This window comes from Crinia signifera, chromosome 2 (genome assembly GCF_055691185.1).
Source record: "Crinia signifera chromosome 2, ASM5569118v1, whole genome shotgun sequence".
Lineage (NCBI taxonomy): Eukaryota > Metazoa > Chordata > Amphibia > Anura > Myobatrachidae > Crinia > Crinia signifera.
In genome coordinates, this window is record NC_139218.1 from 278,488,614 (window position 1) to 278,503,445 (window position 14,832).

The following is a 14,832-nucleotide window of genomic DNA, read 5'->3' on the forward strand; positions in this document are numbered from 1 at the left end:
TTTGTTACCGCATGTTATAGTTTAAGGTGCCCAGAGCACGCTTAGACTCAGCTTATTCAGTGGGATCTATCAATAAATTAATTGTTATCCCCAATCACTGTTTTGTCCATTCATTAGCCCATACATAGCTTAAGCATTGGGATCCGTTGCTATCCCCCAGCATACATTACCCATTTCTTAGAGATCAGTGATTTACACCCTGAGCGCAGGCCTCATAAAACCCCGTATCCATATATATATATATATATATATATATATATATATATATATATATATAGTTCCAGTTGTATAACCAGAGAGGGCACTCACCACCGATAGCAGGTAAAATATCTCTTTATTGACAGCAGTCAGCATACAATGTCGACGTTTCAATCACGAAGGGCCTTTTTTTTTTTTTTTAAACGTCGATATTGTATGCTGGCTGCTGTGAATTAAACAGTTTCTCTGGTTATACAACTGGAACTAATATATATATATATACAGTATATATATATATATATATATATATATACACACACACACACACACACATATGTGTGTATGTTTATCGATATATATATATATATATATATATATATATATATATCCTGGGAATCCTGGGACCAGCCAATCAGTTAATTGAAAGCTTTCAATTTCAATTCTGTGGCTAACCCCTCCTAACATCATTTTTACAATTGTCACCCTGTATTAGAAGAACCCATTACCTGTCTTACTGGAGACACCTTAATTTTTTAGCTATTGGGGGGGCACCAATATTTACCTTGCCTCCGGGCAACTGGGACGAACTTACGCCACTGCCGATTTCTGACCCTCAGATGTTGGAGGATATGTCATACAGTAGGTGCTAAATCTCAGGAGTGGATGTGGAATTCATCAACACATACAAGTTTTCAACTCAGGAGCGTTGTGTTTCAAACAACAACACCACACCTGATTTCATTGCCATCATTGAGTATCAATGCAAACACATTCTAACATTATGGTGGAATCTATAACAAATTACAATCTTAGGTCTTTGTAACAGCATACTGTAAGATTACATTTTTCAGCAATTTTGGAAATAAAGAAACCCCAAGGTTTTCCCGGGCAACGCCGGGCGGGTCAGCTAGTTTCCTAATAAACATGAGTAGGAGGGATGTACAGTATGTTATACTGTAGACAAAAACACAACAACCCTCCAAGTATAAGTATTGCATCTTTATTTCAGCACAGAGCAAGACACACTCATTGGTTATGCACCCACACTGCACATAGCTAGCCCTAGCAGGCCCAACCTTACAAGCCTCCAATCTACTTCTATAAGTGTAAGGAGGTATAAGTGCAAAATGGAACTCAATCGACAAATGTATGCATGAGTAACAATATTTGGATATACTATATCACTTTAGGAGTGAGCTCCTTATTTTCATTATTATTTTCAGTACTTCTGTTTGCCTGCCTGCCTGCCTTATGGAGAGGTGGAATGATGGAAGAGTGTCTACTTTCCTCACTTAGGGGTTTATTCTAGTTCATTCTTTCTGACAAAATCCTTCTTAGATGGACAAAACCATGTGCACTGCAGGGGAGCAGATGTAACATGTGCAGATAGAATTAGATTTGGGTGAGTTATTTTGTTTCTGTGCAGGAAAAATACTGACTGCTTTATTTTACACTGCAATATAGATCTCACTTTGAAGAAAAACCCCACCCAAATCTAATTCTCTCTGCACAAGTTACATCTGCCCCACCCGCAGTGCACATGGTTTTGTCCATCTAAGAAGGATTTTGTCAGAAAGAATGAACTAGAATAACCCCCTTAATTTTTTTATACAGACTCATTCAAAATCTGATAAATCATAAAATTATTGATCTATTGAGCCATCTCTATTAATCTTACCTGATCAGACATTCATGATAACCAAAAAATAACATTTGTGTTTGGGTTCAACTTAAAATCCCTAGTGTATGTATGTATGTATGTATGTATGTATGTGTTCATGTGAGCATTGATTATATATAAATGTGACAAGCTTGCACACTACATACAGTACTAACGTTACCTGGATTTTGCAGGAGATTCTGGTGTACCAGGCACTGCTGGGCTGCCAGGCATGCCAGGAAGAAGTGTGAACATTGGTTATCTCCTAGTGAAGCACAGTCAGACTGACCAAGAGCCAATGTGCCCTGTTGGCATGGGAAAACTATGGAGTGGATACAGTCTGCTGTATTTTGAAGGGCAGGAGAAAGCACACAATCAGGACTTGGGTAACTTGCTCTCCATTTAAAAAAGGATTTTGATGTTAAATGTTACATTGGTCAAAATTATACCAATCTTCCTTATGCAAACCACAGAAAGGCAATATATGCAAATGCTAATATGCTACACTGTGAACTAAAGATAAAGAAATGCTTATGGGGGTATTCAATCCCGGGTCATAATTGTCAGGACGTCCCAACAGTCGTGACCCTGTGCCGCTCTCGGCCCTCTTGGCTAAGATTCGGCAGGCGGGATTCAATGTCCCGTCTGCCGAGTGACGAAAAGGGGGCGTGACCTTAAGAAACTGCCGTGGATTGGCAGCAGAACGGGCTCGACTGCTTTTAAAGTTGGGTCCATTCTGCTGAGTTGCCTGTTCAATGCTGTCGGGAAAGACAGCATTGAATAGGCACCTGCCGCCAAAGGTCAAGCTTAAGGTCGACATGGACATGGTTGACCTGAATAAGATCGACATGAGTTTTTCACTTTTTTTTGGTGTCTATGTTGACCTATGGACACGGTATAAGTGTACCGCTGCTCTCGCCATGCTTCGGGCACAGTGCCTCGCTGCTCTCTGGACACTATTATATTCTCACTCTATGCCCACTTGGATAGTAAAATATGAACAACCTTCTGTCAATGTCGACCTAGGGTAAGTCGACCATTAGTGCTTGACTTAGACATTGACGACCCAGCATTTAATGAAGCAGACAATGCACGTAATAAAAACTCCATGGTTTTGCCCTAGTGTGTTGGGAGTTTACTACAGGTAAGAGGTGAAGTTGTTGCAAAATGAGGTATAGTAGAGGTGCAAGGCCCCAGCTACACCTATTCTTGTTATCCTTCACCCTTAGGAGAAATGGGCGCAGTGCGTGTCTCATGGGACTCAGGGGCCCATGTACACCATGCACATTGCACCCATTATAAATACGCTACTTCCAAGGCTGGCCCACACAGCATATACATGCCAACAGCACCACGGGCTAATGAATACATCAGCACCCTGATTTCAAATAATACGTCATTGTTTCTGTTAAACTTTTTATGACATTCATTTTTGTGGTTGGAAATTTGCTTATTATCTAAAGTGCAACTTGAAGAGTGAGCTGGAGCAAAATAGAGCTCCTTATATAGGATGGAAATGCCTGTATGCGGCTTTACATTGGTCCTAAAAGGCACCGTCGTCACCCATTTCAATAATCTTGCTTTGCAAAAGAAGATCTAATTTCTGCTCTCTTCTGGAAACCAATACACAGCAATACTCCTACTTACCATGAGCACCTTTATTCTACACTACCTCTTCTCTCCAGTTCTGCTTCTGACCATATCCTTCAGGGCCAAATCAGAAGTGCAGCATGCCCGGGCTTGGTATTACCCATATTGGGGGTTATTCATAACTGGGCTGTGATGTCGCAGTCGGGCCAATTATGGAATAACTGCGAATGCCTATGGATTATAGCACACACGAGAGAAGCCATCCAGCTATAAAATCCAGCGCAAGTTAATTGACAAGTGTCACTCAGCCGTTTACTGGGAGTGTCAAGAACAATGCAGACATTTTCAGGGAAGATGCGTGACGTCAGCTCCGGCTTCAATCAGCCACTTACTATCGCACTGGCCGGGTTGGTCCTGGGTTAAGCAATCACTGGAAAAATCATTTGATGGTAAGGTGCGATCGCATTTGCAGCTAATCGGTGATCTATGCTATATCCGCAGCCTTGCACATGGCGGGTTTTCACTCTGACGGGGCAGGGGCCATCTGCTCGCAGGGCTCTGCAAATTAGCAACTTAAGTGATCAGGTCTGAATAACCCCCTTGGTACATGCAGCTGAGCTGCGTGGCAGTATTAATACCGCATATGTATCCAAAACAGAAAGATTATGTGTGTGTGTGTGTGTGTGTGTGTGTATTGCTCACTCATTTATTTGCACTGCTTTAGGCATCTCCATAGTTGGTGAAATAGCTATAAGAAGACACAATGTGAGTTCTAGAATGTAATCAGCTGTTTTATTTTTTGTGTATAGGTCTTGCTGGTTCTTGCCTGCAGCGCTTCAATACAATGCCTTTCCTATACTGTAACCCCGGAGATTTGTGCTATTATGCCAGTCGCAATGATAAGTCATACTGGCTGTCAACCACAGCTCCACTTCCAATGATGCCTGTGGCAGATGAAGAAATTAAACCCTACATAAGTCGCTGCACTGTCTGTGAGGCTCCTGCTGTCGCAATTGCCGTCCACAGCCAAGATGCTTCCATTCCATTCTGTCCAAGTGGTTGGCGGAGCTTGTGGATTGGATACTCATTTGTTATGGTATTTTTATATATTTATTATTCTGACAAATGTTAATTGAGTTTAGATTGTGTACAAATACCTACATTGTATTTAGGAACCTGTGGTAATACTATTTAAATTAAGTTACAGGAAAGGTTCTAGCCATGTACATTTTTTTATGACCAGGGATCAGGGCCCTTATTCTGGTTCACTCGCAAAGGCAAAATCCTTCTCAAATGGACAAAACCATGTGCACTGCAGGTGGGGCAGATGTAACTTTGCAGAGAGAATTAGATTCGGGTGAGTTATTTCGTTTCTGTGCATGGTAAATACTGACTGCTTCATTTTTACACTGCAATATAGATCTCACTTTGAAGTAAAACCCCACCCAAATCTAATTCTCTCTGCACAAATTACATCTGCCCCACCTGCAGTGCACATGGTTTTGTCCATTTGAGAAGGAATTTGCCTTTGGGAGTGAACCAGAATAAGGACCCAGGTCTGTACAGTAACAAATCACACATAGTGATGTTTTTCGGCATTTTCATATGCAGCAAAGCCCCACCGCAGTGGCCTCGCTGCGGGGGGGGGTTACGCCAGTTCTAGATAGAGTAACCCCGTGGAAGCCTATGGGCTTCCCTTCATGTCCCCCGCCGCCCTGCGCACCCACCTCACCTGTGTCCGGGCAGCCTCCTGCTGTGCTGCCCAGACCAGTGACCTCCTGGAAACGGAGCACCCTCAAAGCGGGTAAGGGTTCAGGGAGGGAGGGGGGCCCCGCAGCACATCGCTTTTGCGTTAATAATCGCATGTTACTGCATATGTGATTATTAACAATGCGAATGCCGGCGATGTGCGGTGGGGGTTATTAGAGAATCCTGCCCATGCTCTGTAATCATGGGAATCTTGGATACTGAGGGAATGAAAACTACATAGCTTCTAAATAATTTGTGTGATCTTGATCAGTGAAATTGACGACTGTTGTACTGTGTATGTGTTACCTCAGGGCCAGCTCAACGCTTGTTCAGCCAGCGCAGCTACACAGATGCGCCACCCTATAGGAGTTGCACTGTGGAGCTGACCAAGTTTTAAACACCTAGAAATATAATGTGGTCAGTAAACATTCCCTGGGCTGGCCTAGTCCACCTCATCTCGTAACATTTTGCACCAGGTCTGGCCACATTGAATACCTGTGTCAGTGTCACGTGACTCTAAACTATGTTTAGGTCTCCAATGGAGAAGGAACTTTTGTTCTCCTAATCCCTATATGTATTAGCAATGGCATCGGTGCACAGAAGCATGCCACCACCACCATCTTGCCATTCAAATGATGATCAGTGATGTCACTAGGGGAATTCGGGTAGGACCAGGTGACACCATAAATGGAAGAGCTGTTCCTATTTTGTGTAACTCACTCCTATGGTGTCAGCAAACAAGCACACTGTACGGGGAGAGGCCGATTGCTTTGCAGCAGTTGCTGCCCATTCATTTAATAGTACAGACTAACTGTTCTCTTTTCCTCTGTCACCTTTGCTTTACCACAGCACACAGCCGCAGGTGATGAGGGAGGAGGACAATCCCTTTCTTCTCCAGGCAGCTGCTTGGAAGACTTCAGAGCAACTCCGTTCATTGAGTGCAATGGTGGCCGTGGGACTTGCCACTACTTTGCTAACAAATACAGCTTCTGGCTTACAACTATTGAACAGCCCTTCCAGACCTCTCCGCTTGCAGATACACTGAAAGCTGGCCTGATTCGAACTAATATAAGCCGGTGCCAAGTTTGCATGAAGAATCTATAAAAGAAAAGAAAACACGTGTATTATCTTTTGTAATAAGAAAAAAAAATTAACAAGATTTATATTGGTGCTCAATTTTAACTTATTACCTCGCAAAGTACAAGTTGATTTCACATTTGTGTAAAAAATAGCATCCTGCATATACTGTTCTTTTCTGTGTTACCCATATAATAGGGACCAATGTTACTATAATGATACCCATTTAGGACACAAAGTCATGTCAATCTATTTTTAAAATGAACCAAAGCACATAATGTACATAATATGAGATGCAAAGTATTTTCAGTAGTTTTGCCAAAGAAAATAAAATAATTATTGTGAGCCTTGGTTGCCATGGTTACTAGCCCCTCATATCAGAACAACTGTTCAGGTTTGACATAATAAGTTTCATGAGTGAGCGGATCACAATGTGACATAGGGGGTTAATCTGGTTGATTTGCAAGGCTGCAAATTCGCAGACGCAAAACATTGTTCCCCCCGTGTGAACACACGGGGGAGCGAATTAACCAGAATGACCTCCATAATCAGTAAGGCAATGACGTGAGCTCTAGCCATTCCTCTAGTCGCTCTCACTGGCTGCACCGCACAGATAATGCAATATGATGCACTAATGCCCAAATAAGAAATACAGATTTGTACAATTGCACAATTACAAAAAAGGCCACACCTGCAACCAGTTACACACAGGGCCTTCACCAAATCACCAAATAAAAGTGTATAAATGCAGGACTGGTGTCACAAAGGTGCTTAGAAGGTTGCACCACGGATAACAGTGAGTTACTTTCCCAAAGTCGCTTTACCATGTAAATAAAAAAGCACAACACCAAATGGAAAAAGTTGAAACAGTTCACAACAATGCGCACAATACAGCTGCCAGATAGGGCACACTCTGAGGGCCATCCTCTATACCCAAGAAAAGATACAATTGAGACAAAAAAAAGATAGAGCAGTCCCTTTCCCGGGCCATAATAAATATAGACTTCCCTCTATGGAAATACAAGTTTTCTCATATGACTGAGAACCAAAGCTTTGCAAGGATATCTTCTTATTTCTCTCTGACCGGGCAGCAATGGTCCATCATAGTAGAGAATTCTCTTCTATAGTGGACCATTGCTGCTCGGTCAAAGAGAAATACAGTAGGAAGATATCCTTGCAAAACATCGGTAGCAACAGCAATATGAGAACTTGGATTTCCATAGAGTGAAGCTTATATTTATTATAGCGCCGGTGAAGGGACTGCTCTATCTTTTTGTGTCTCAAAAAAGCACAACAAACTTCCTCTTTCACTCTCACAAAAAGTTCTCACTCTTGTTGCAGGTGTGTCCTCACACTGGGATGTTCTTTTTCAACACAGTGATATATTCATCATATACATTGCACTAAGGGGGGGGGTAGGGAATGGACTTTTAAATCTAGTACAATATCATGCAGCACTAGCAGTATTTACAATACATATATTTATTAAGGGGCCCAGCCCATACACGCTCTAATGGTTTGGCAAACCAATGTGGAGGATGGCCACACCCATAAACAAGGGCCCTACCACTGCATCCTCCCTGGTGAGGGCTTTTGTCCCAAGAAAAAAAACCTTTCAGGCGCTAATTTCGGAATAAACATAGTGGTACTTATGTAGTAACTGGGCTGCCGATTTTGAAATCGGGTCCATCGCATCGCATCGCACCCGACCAAATCGCATGCGATGCGATGCGATGCGATGGACCCGATTTTTCCATAGGATTCAATGTTAAAATGGACTGAGTCCATTTCAACATGGAATTCAATGGGAAAAGGGGTCCTTTTCATACCCCTACTATCCAAGTGGGCATGGAGTTGGATATAAACCTGTGGCGAGCGTAGCGAGCCACCGAGCCCGAAGCGTGGCGAGCGTAGCGAGCCCCGCGAGGGGACACAGAATACCGTCCCCTCGCGTGGCTCGCTTCGCTCGCCACGCTTCGGGCTCGGTGGCTCGCTACGCTCGCCACAGGTTTATATCCAACTCCATGCCCACTTGGATAGTAGGGGTATGAAAAGGACCCCTTTTTCCCATTGAATTCCATGTTAAAATGGACTCAGTCCATTTTAACATTGAATCCTATGGAAAAATCGGGTCATCGCATCGCATCGCATCGTATGCGATGCGATGCGATATCGCATCGCATCGCATCTGATTGTATGCCTTAACTTAAGGCATACAATCAAAAAATCGGCAGCCCAGATACTACATAAGTACCAACATAGTTAAACTAAATCGTATCCAATGTATTTGGACAAAATAGTACACAACAACCACAGGAGGATGACTGAGAAATTAAAACCCCCACCCCCCTCGTTATTTTTCAACCATCTTCGGCAGGAGGGTGACTCAGAAATAAAAGTCCAGCCCCTGCCACTCTCCATATTCATTTATCAGCCATCCGTGGTAGGAAGATGGTCGAGAAATAAAAGTCCAGCCTCCACTTCCCTCTTTATAGCTGGCCCGCGTCCCCCTCTGCTGATATCTGGACATTGCAGCACCAATGAGGCCAATGATGCATTCTGCTGGCAGAAATCAATGAGATGAAATCTCCAACACATGAAATCTCGACATGACTTAAGGTCGACATGGTTTTAGGTCGACAGTCATTAGGTCGACATGAGTTTATCACTGTGTTTTTTTTTTACCTGAATGTCGACACAGTCGACATGGACACAGTTGGAGTTGAACCGCAGCCCCTCGCATCACTGGCGATGCTTCGGGCATGGTGCCTCGCTACGCTCGGCACACTTTTTTATTCTCCCACCACGCCCTAGTGGTTGGTAGGGCATGAAATACCACCTGTCGGCACATATCGGCTCAAAACACAGTGAAAAACTCATGTCGACCTAATGACTGTCGACCTAAAACCATGTCGACCTTGGGTCATGTTGACCTTGACCCCTGTCGACCTTTAACCCTGTCGACCTTGGGGCAAGTCGACCTTCCGGGGTCTACCTAATGACAGTCGACCTAAGTCTCTCCTGACAGATGACCGTTTCCCACTGCCCTGGGGTGACTGGCTTTTGCCTGCCTTTTTGTCGTAGGGTCCCAACATTTGTTCGAGGTCACCTAGACGCAGTCGGTGGGCTATTATTTCTTGGCCAATATACAAAGAACCTCAACATTGCTTAATATTAGATAGCAGAGCTTTATATTGAGGAGAGTGCATTAGCACTGCATACACCCTGTACTCAATATTGTGTAGTTATGTAGTTGGGGCCTAATTCAGACCTGTTATCAAGGCAGCAATATTTGCAGATCTCAATGTCTCCCACTCTGATAGCCCAGTGTTTCCCCCCTTCCTTTTCCCAACCAGCCCATTGCCCCATCGAACTGCCTCTCAGCAAGAACCAGTCACAGTGTCCCATTACCAGGAGCTCTTGCGCTTTTGGTGGCACAACCCCCCCTTTCCCTGTCATGATGCCCTCCCTGTCATTTTGTTCTGAATTGCCCCTGGACACAGCTACTCTTGTATGAGGATTGGCGTGATGCCTAGCTTATGGAGATCCTGCACTTCTGCCCTTTGGTCTCATAACCAGTCAGTCAATCATACAGTCATAACCCCTTTGTTTCTTTGATATACAGTATAAATCAGTGGCAACAAAAGAGTAATGGTTCATCACCAATCAATGTATCCAATACTGCACTGATGGCCAAGGGAGGTAATACAAAAATAAAAGTACTTGTGTAGTTTCACGGCATGGTGCATCTGTGTCCAGCTGCGGGGCTGTAAACTCCATGCCAACGTGGATAGTTTGTACCCCCCTATCCACGTTGGCATGGAGTTGATTTTAGATAGCGTGGCCAGCGTAGCGAGCCACTGAGCCCGTAGTGTGGGCGAGTGCAGCAAACCCCGTAAGGTGACACAGACGCACGGCGCCATGAAAGTACACAAGTACCAAAATAAATAAAAATAAAATCACCAATACATACCAAAAACACTCACACTGTGTGTGTATATATATATATATATATATATATATATATATATATATATATATATATATATATATATATATATAGAAACAGTTTGTGGTTTGGCACTCTGGACGATAGTTGATAGAACCAAGGTGCCTTCCGTTATGTATAGATATTTGTGGTATCTCAAGCTGCGTCCAGATCCTGGATTGACACTTGTGAAGAAGAGGCGGCACTCAATGGGTTGGTTTTAAAGGTGTATTATAAATAGCATAAGTGCTCCAATAACGGTGGTTACATTAAGACAGACGACGTTTCAAGACCTGTGCGGTCTTTTTATCAGGTCAAATAATGCATACATGGTGAGTAAACCGTGCAATAGATTACAATAAAACAGTTTTATTGTAATCTATTGCACGGTTTACTCACCATGTATGCATTATTTGACCTGATGAAAAGACCGCACAGGTCTTGAAACGTCGTCTGTCTTAATGTAACCACCGTTATTGGAGCACTTATGCTATTTATAATACACCTTTAAAACCAACCCATTGAGTGCCGCCTCTTCTTCACAAGTGTCAATCCAGGATCTGGACGCAGCTTGAGATACCACAAATATATATATATATATATATATATACACACATACACACACATACATACACATACACACACACACACACGTTTAGTAGTTGACTGGCACTCTCATTGTTGAGGTAATGCGCCAAGGTGCCTTCCTCTGAATTGAATATAAACAGCAGGGTTGTTCTGAGAGTCCAGGGGGGACCGCCAAAGTAACAGGCAGCACTCAATCAGCTGGATACAGAAAATCCAATTTTTTATGTGCAGTAGTTAGACATATACAAGCATAATGCCGACGTTTCAAAGCCGGAGAGGCTTTATCTTCAAGGCTTGTGCAAAGAAAAAGTGCAGGTGATGCTGTGAAAAGAACCTTTATGTGTACATAAAGAAGTGACCAAATTCTCCATGGGCTGAGGGCACTGAATGCCATGATGCTATGATTAAGGTTGTATATAGGACCGAAATGTCAGCTAATTTGTGAGCACTGTCATTTCAATAAAGAAAAACTGCAACTGCATGAAGTTGGTTTCCGGTTTCCTTTGGATTTTTAAAAATCGAACAAACTGATGGAAGGATCTATTGGAGTCTGCAGGAGCATCCTGAATGGTGAAAGTGAAAGACTATATTGTGGGGTGCAAAATTGTGCTATATTAAAAGGAGAAAAAGGAAAAGTATGAAAAAGTATTAAAAAAATTGTAGCTTTATACTTTAAACTTGCTGTAAATATCTGCATATGAGTAATGAATTTGTTAAAGAATTTATATGCACCGTATAAGAACTCAGCCTGTGATGGGATACGGTCATTGGGTAGGTCAACACCATTAGATCAACATGCGTTTAGGTCGACATGCAGGAAGATCCACATGAATCTAGGTCGACATGGGTTAAGTTGACAGTTTCATTAGGTATGTCGGCAGCTGCATTGGAAATAAACACTTTTTATGGAGGATTAGACCGGACCTTTCTTGTGTACCTGCTGGGCCTGACAAAAGAAACCTTTCAAGGAACATAGGGACCTGACCTTTGCTGAGTGTTACGAACAAGGGCCGCCCTTCTGGGAACCCCTGTTTGACTTTGGGTGAACTAAGCATAGTATTCCGTCCAGAGACGTAGAAGATCTAAAAGAAACCTATATGTGTATATAGGGCGCTTAAAAAAGGTCAGTAAGTTAGGGTATACATCTAACAATACTCCATTGTATACGAATACTGGATCTGACACATCCCTGAGAAAGGATACCTGTGAAAGAAACCCCTATGTGAACATAGGGTACAGACCTCAGGTCAGTCACCAGTGTTTGAATACAAAGACCAGACGGAAGGAGGGACCTAGTTGAAGTCCACAAGTCTAGAGACTTTTATATTCACTATATTGTATATTAATTACCGTGGATACAGTGCCTGGGACCACATCTTGTGTTGTTGGGATCATTAGGTCAACAGGGTCATTAGGTTAACATGGGTTAGGTCGACAGTCAAAAGGTCAACATTTTTTTTGGAGCCGACATGTCCCGACGGGCGGTATTTACACTAGGGTGCGGTGGGAGAATAAAATAGTGTGCTAAGCTTAGCGAGGCTCCGTGCCCGAGGGGACGCAGTGCTAATTTTCAATGTCAATGTCCAAAATGTATGCGTTGCGATCCGATCCAGCGGACCGTGTAAGGGCACCTTTATGGTGCAGTTGTTCACAACACCACAGTGACATAATTTAATATAATAATAATTAATAATAATAAAAGTTCTTCTTTGTGAATTTAATGTAAGATCAGTAAATGTTACAGAATTCGTGTTAAATCACTTGTCAATGATGATCATAATTTACAAAACATGATATGCCACATATATGTATTAACATGATAAATCACATAGAAATTAGCAGGTTTATACATGACATTCAATGCCAGCAGACTTTTTAAACTAATTATACATATTATAAGTTTGATCAAAAAAAAGTTAATACATACAAATATTGATATACAAAATAATTCCAAGTACATGACACACTGGCATAATAAAAAACATTGTTAGGTAGTGGAATTGTGACAAATGTTATAAATAGTAATGTACTAAAAAGCTGCATTTCCTTGACAAAGTACGACTTAACAAACCGTCGGGAGCACCTCACTGCAGGAATCTATTATACAGACTAGGTAGTAAGACAGCTATGCTTAAAGTGATGGGTTCTAAAAAGGTTGTGCAAAATTTCGGTTTGCTCTAATTTCTTTAGATTTTCTCATGGGCACGGCGTGAAAGGCGCAAATCATTTCCCTCTAATAGCCATTGTCAATGGCCACCGTCATAACCTTGGGTTACAGTAAGTGCAAAAAAATGCAAAGCGCTAACAGCAGCCATTTTTAGTCTGTTTCTCCCGACTGATTTGTGCCAGATTGATAGTGTCCTGCGGTTCATTGGCTCTTTTTTTCACAATCAATGGAATGACCATGTTAAAAACACTTTCGAACAAGACGTCAACATTGTATCCAGTTTTGGCACTGCTTTCAAAACACATCTTGTCTGCAGCTGGAGCATTACTGTCATCCACCAATCTGTATTTCATGATGCGCTTATATAAGGCAATAGCATCATCTTTAGTAACTTGTCTGCGCACCTTGGAAGTACTGGAGCTACGAGCCCTCTCTGGTTCTAAATCTTTTTCTGCTTCACAATCTTCAGTGAGGTCAATTTTGTTCCCTACCACTGCGAAGATGCAGTCATCACTTGCTGTGTCTGTAAGGCCCAGGAATCGGTCTTCAAGTTCCAGGAGACTCTGCATATTACTAACATCGTAGGTCAGGATAATGGCAGAAGCTGACCTGCAGTACATAGAACCCAGGCCATGAAACTGTTCCCTTCCTGAAATAGAATGAACAATACATAGTGAATGTCTGCAGGACGAAAAACTAGAGCTTGTTCTTTCTATGCAAATGCCTCTACTACATCACCGACACAGTAGTAAGCCCCACCCTCTCCTCTGCGATTAACCTTTCACAAGACAAAAAATGACAGAGCTAAAAAAAAATATTCACAAACCATCAATTTTTTTCCTTCCTTTTTACAGACTATAATATGGAAGTAATTTCTGATATGAGAGTTCTTACATACTGATTGCTTAGGAGATAACCTGTAAACTAGATAAGAAAGAGGCTTAGACATGTCACCAACAGACCTGCAATTTGAATTGAACTCTATGAGGGAAATTCAATAGTTTTACACACAGGGTTAATTAATGGGCATCCGATGGGAGAATTTACAGTAATTGCTTTTTGTGCCCATTGTCTTTCGCACTTGTCTTGCCCAAATAGATTGGATTTAGCCACATAAAGTCTTTATTCCCCATCAGCACATCCAAATCACAGTTTGGACGTCGAAACCACAGACCTCACACGTTTGCAATCGCCACCTCAAGAGGCTGTGAGCAGAAATGGGTGTGCCCGTGGCATTCGTGTCCAATAGGAGCAACAATTGAATAGCTCAGTCAGGTGGCCTGGCCATGCTAGTAAAACAATTGAATGTCCCCTTTATATAGCGTAATGATTTGTCACAGATCTCTAGCAAATAGCCCAGGATACCCAAAATATGCCACAGACTCATTCTTTAACTCATTTGGTTTTGTATCCTCTGGCCTCTGAATACATGCTTTATAATATAAATGCAAGAACAATTTTGCATGACATAGATACAGGTCATTGGTTGACATATATACCAAAAGTAGTTAGGCTATTTGTGAGTATCACTTAGCAGTTTTGGGAAGTTAAGTGCTTACACAGAGCTTTCCATACTGAACAAAAGAGATTTCTGACCACATCTCCAGTAAAGAACACTTTCATTTCCAGCTGGTGCTGTCACAAGACTATTGTGCTCAATGTGACACATTAATGACCTACAAGGCATGTGTGGCTCACCTTAGTCACATTTGGCAGCAGTATTAATGATAAATTCCTAGACACACTAAAAGTAGTCAGGCAGCTCTCCACACTGTTTGCTCATCTGGAGGCTTACCACCTAGCAGCAGTGCTCAG

General features: G+C 42.3%; 2 protein-coding genes across 2 annotated transcripts in view; one reads left to right on the forward strand and one right to left on the reverse strand.

Annotated features, from left to right (window-relative positions):
* Positions 1–6,619, forward strand: part of COL4A2 (collagen type IV alpha 2 chain) — a 189,559-nt gene extending 182,940 nt beyond the window's left edge. The window contains exons 47-49 of the mRNA XM_083168671.1: positions 2,053–2,244; positions 4,258–4,544; positions 6,047–6,619. Of these exons, the coding sequence (XP_083024797.1) occupies positions 2,053–2,244; positions 4,258–4,544; positions 6,047–6,301 (734 nt within the window). The 3' untranslated portion in view covers positions 6,302–6,619. The remainder of the gene's footprint in view (positions 1–2,052; positions 2,245–4,257; positions 4,545–6,046) is intronic.
* Positions 6,620–12,552: 5,933 nt separating this feature from the next.
* The window catches only part of RAB20 (RAB20, member RAS oncogene family), a 33,136-nt gene continuing 30,856 nt past the window's right edge, over positions 12,553–14,832 (reverse strand). Inside the window, exon 2 of the mRNA XM_083168675.1 lies at positions 12,553–13,666. Within this exon, the coding sequence (XP_083024801.1) occupies positions 13,152–13,666 (515 nt within the window). The 3' untranslated portion in view covers positions 12,553–13,151. The remainder of the gene's footprint in view (positions 13,667–14,832) is intronic.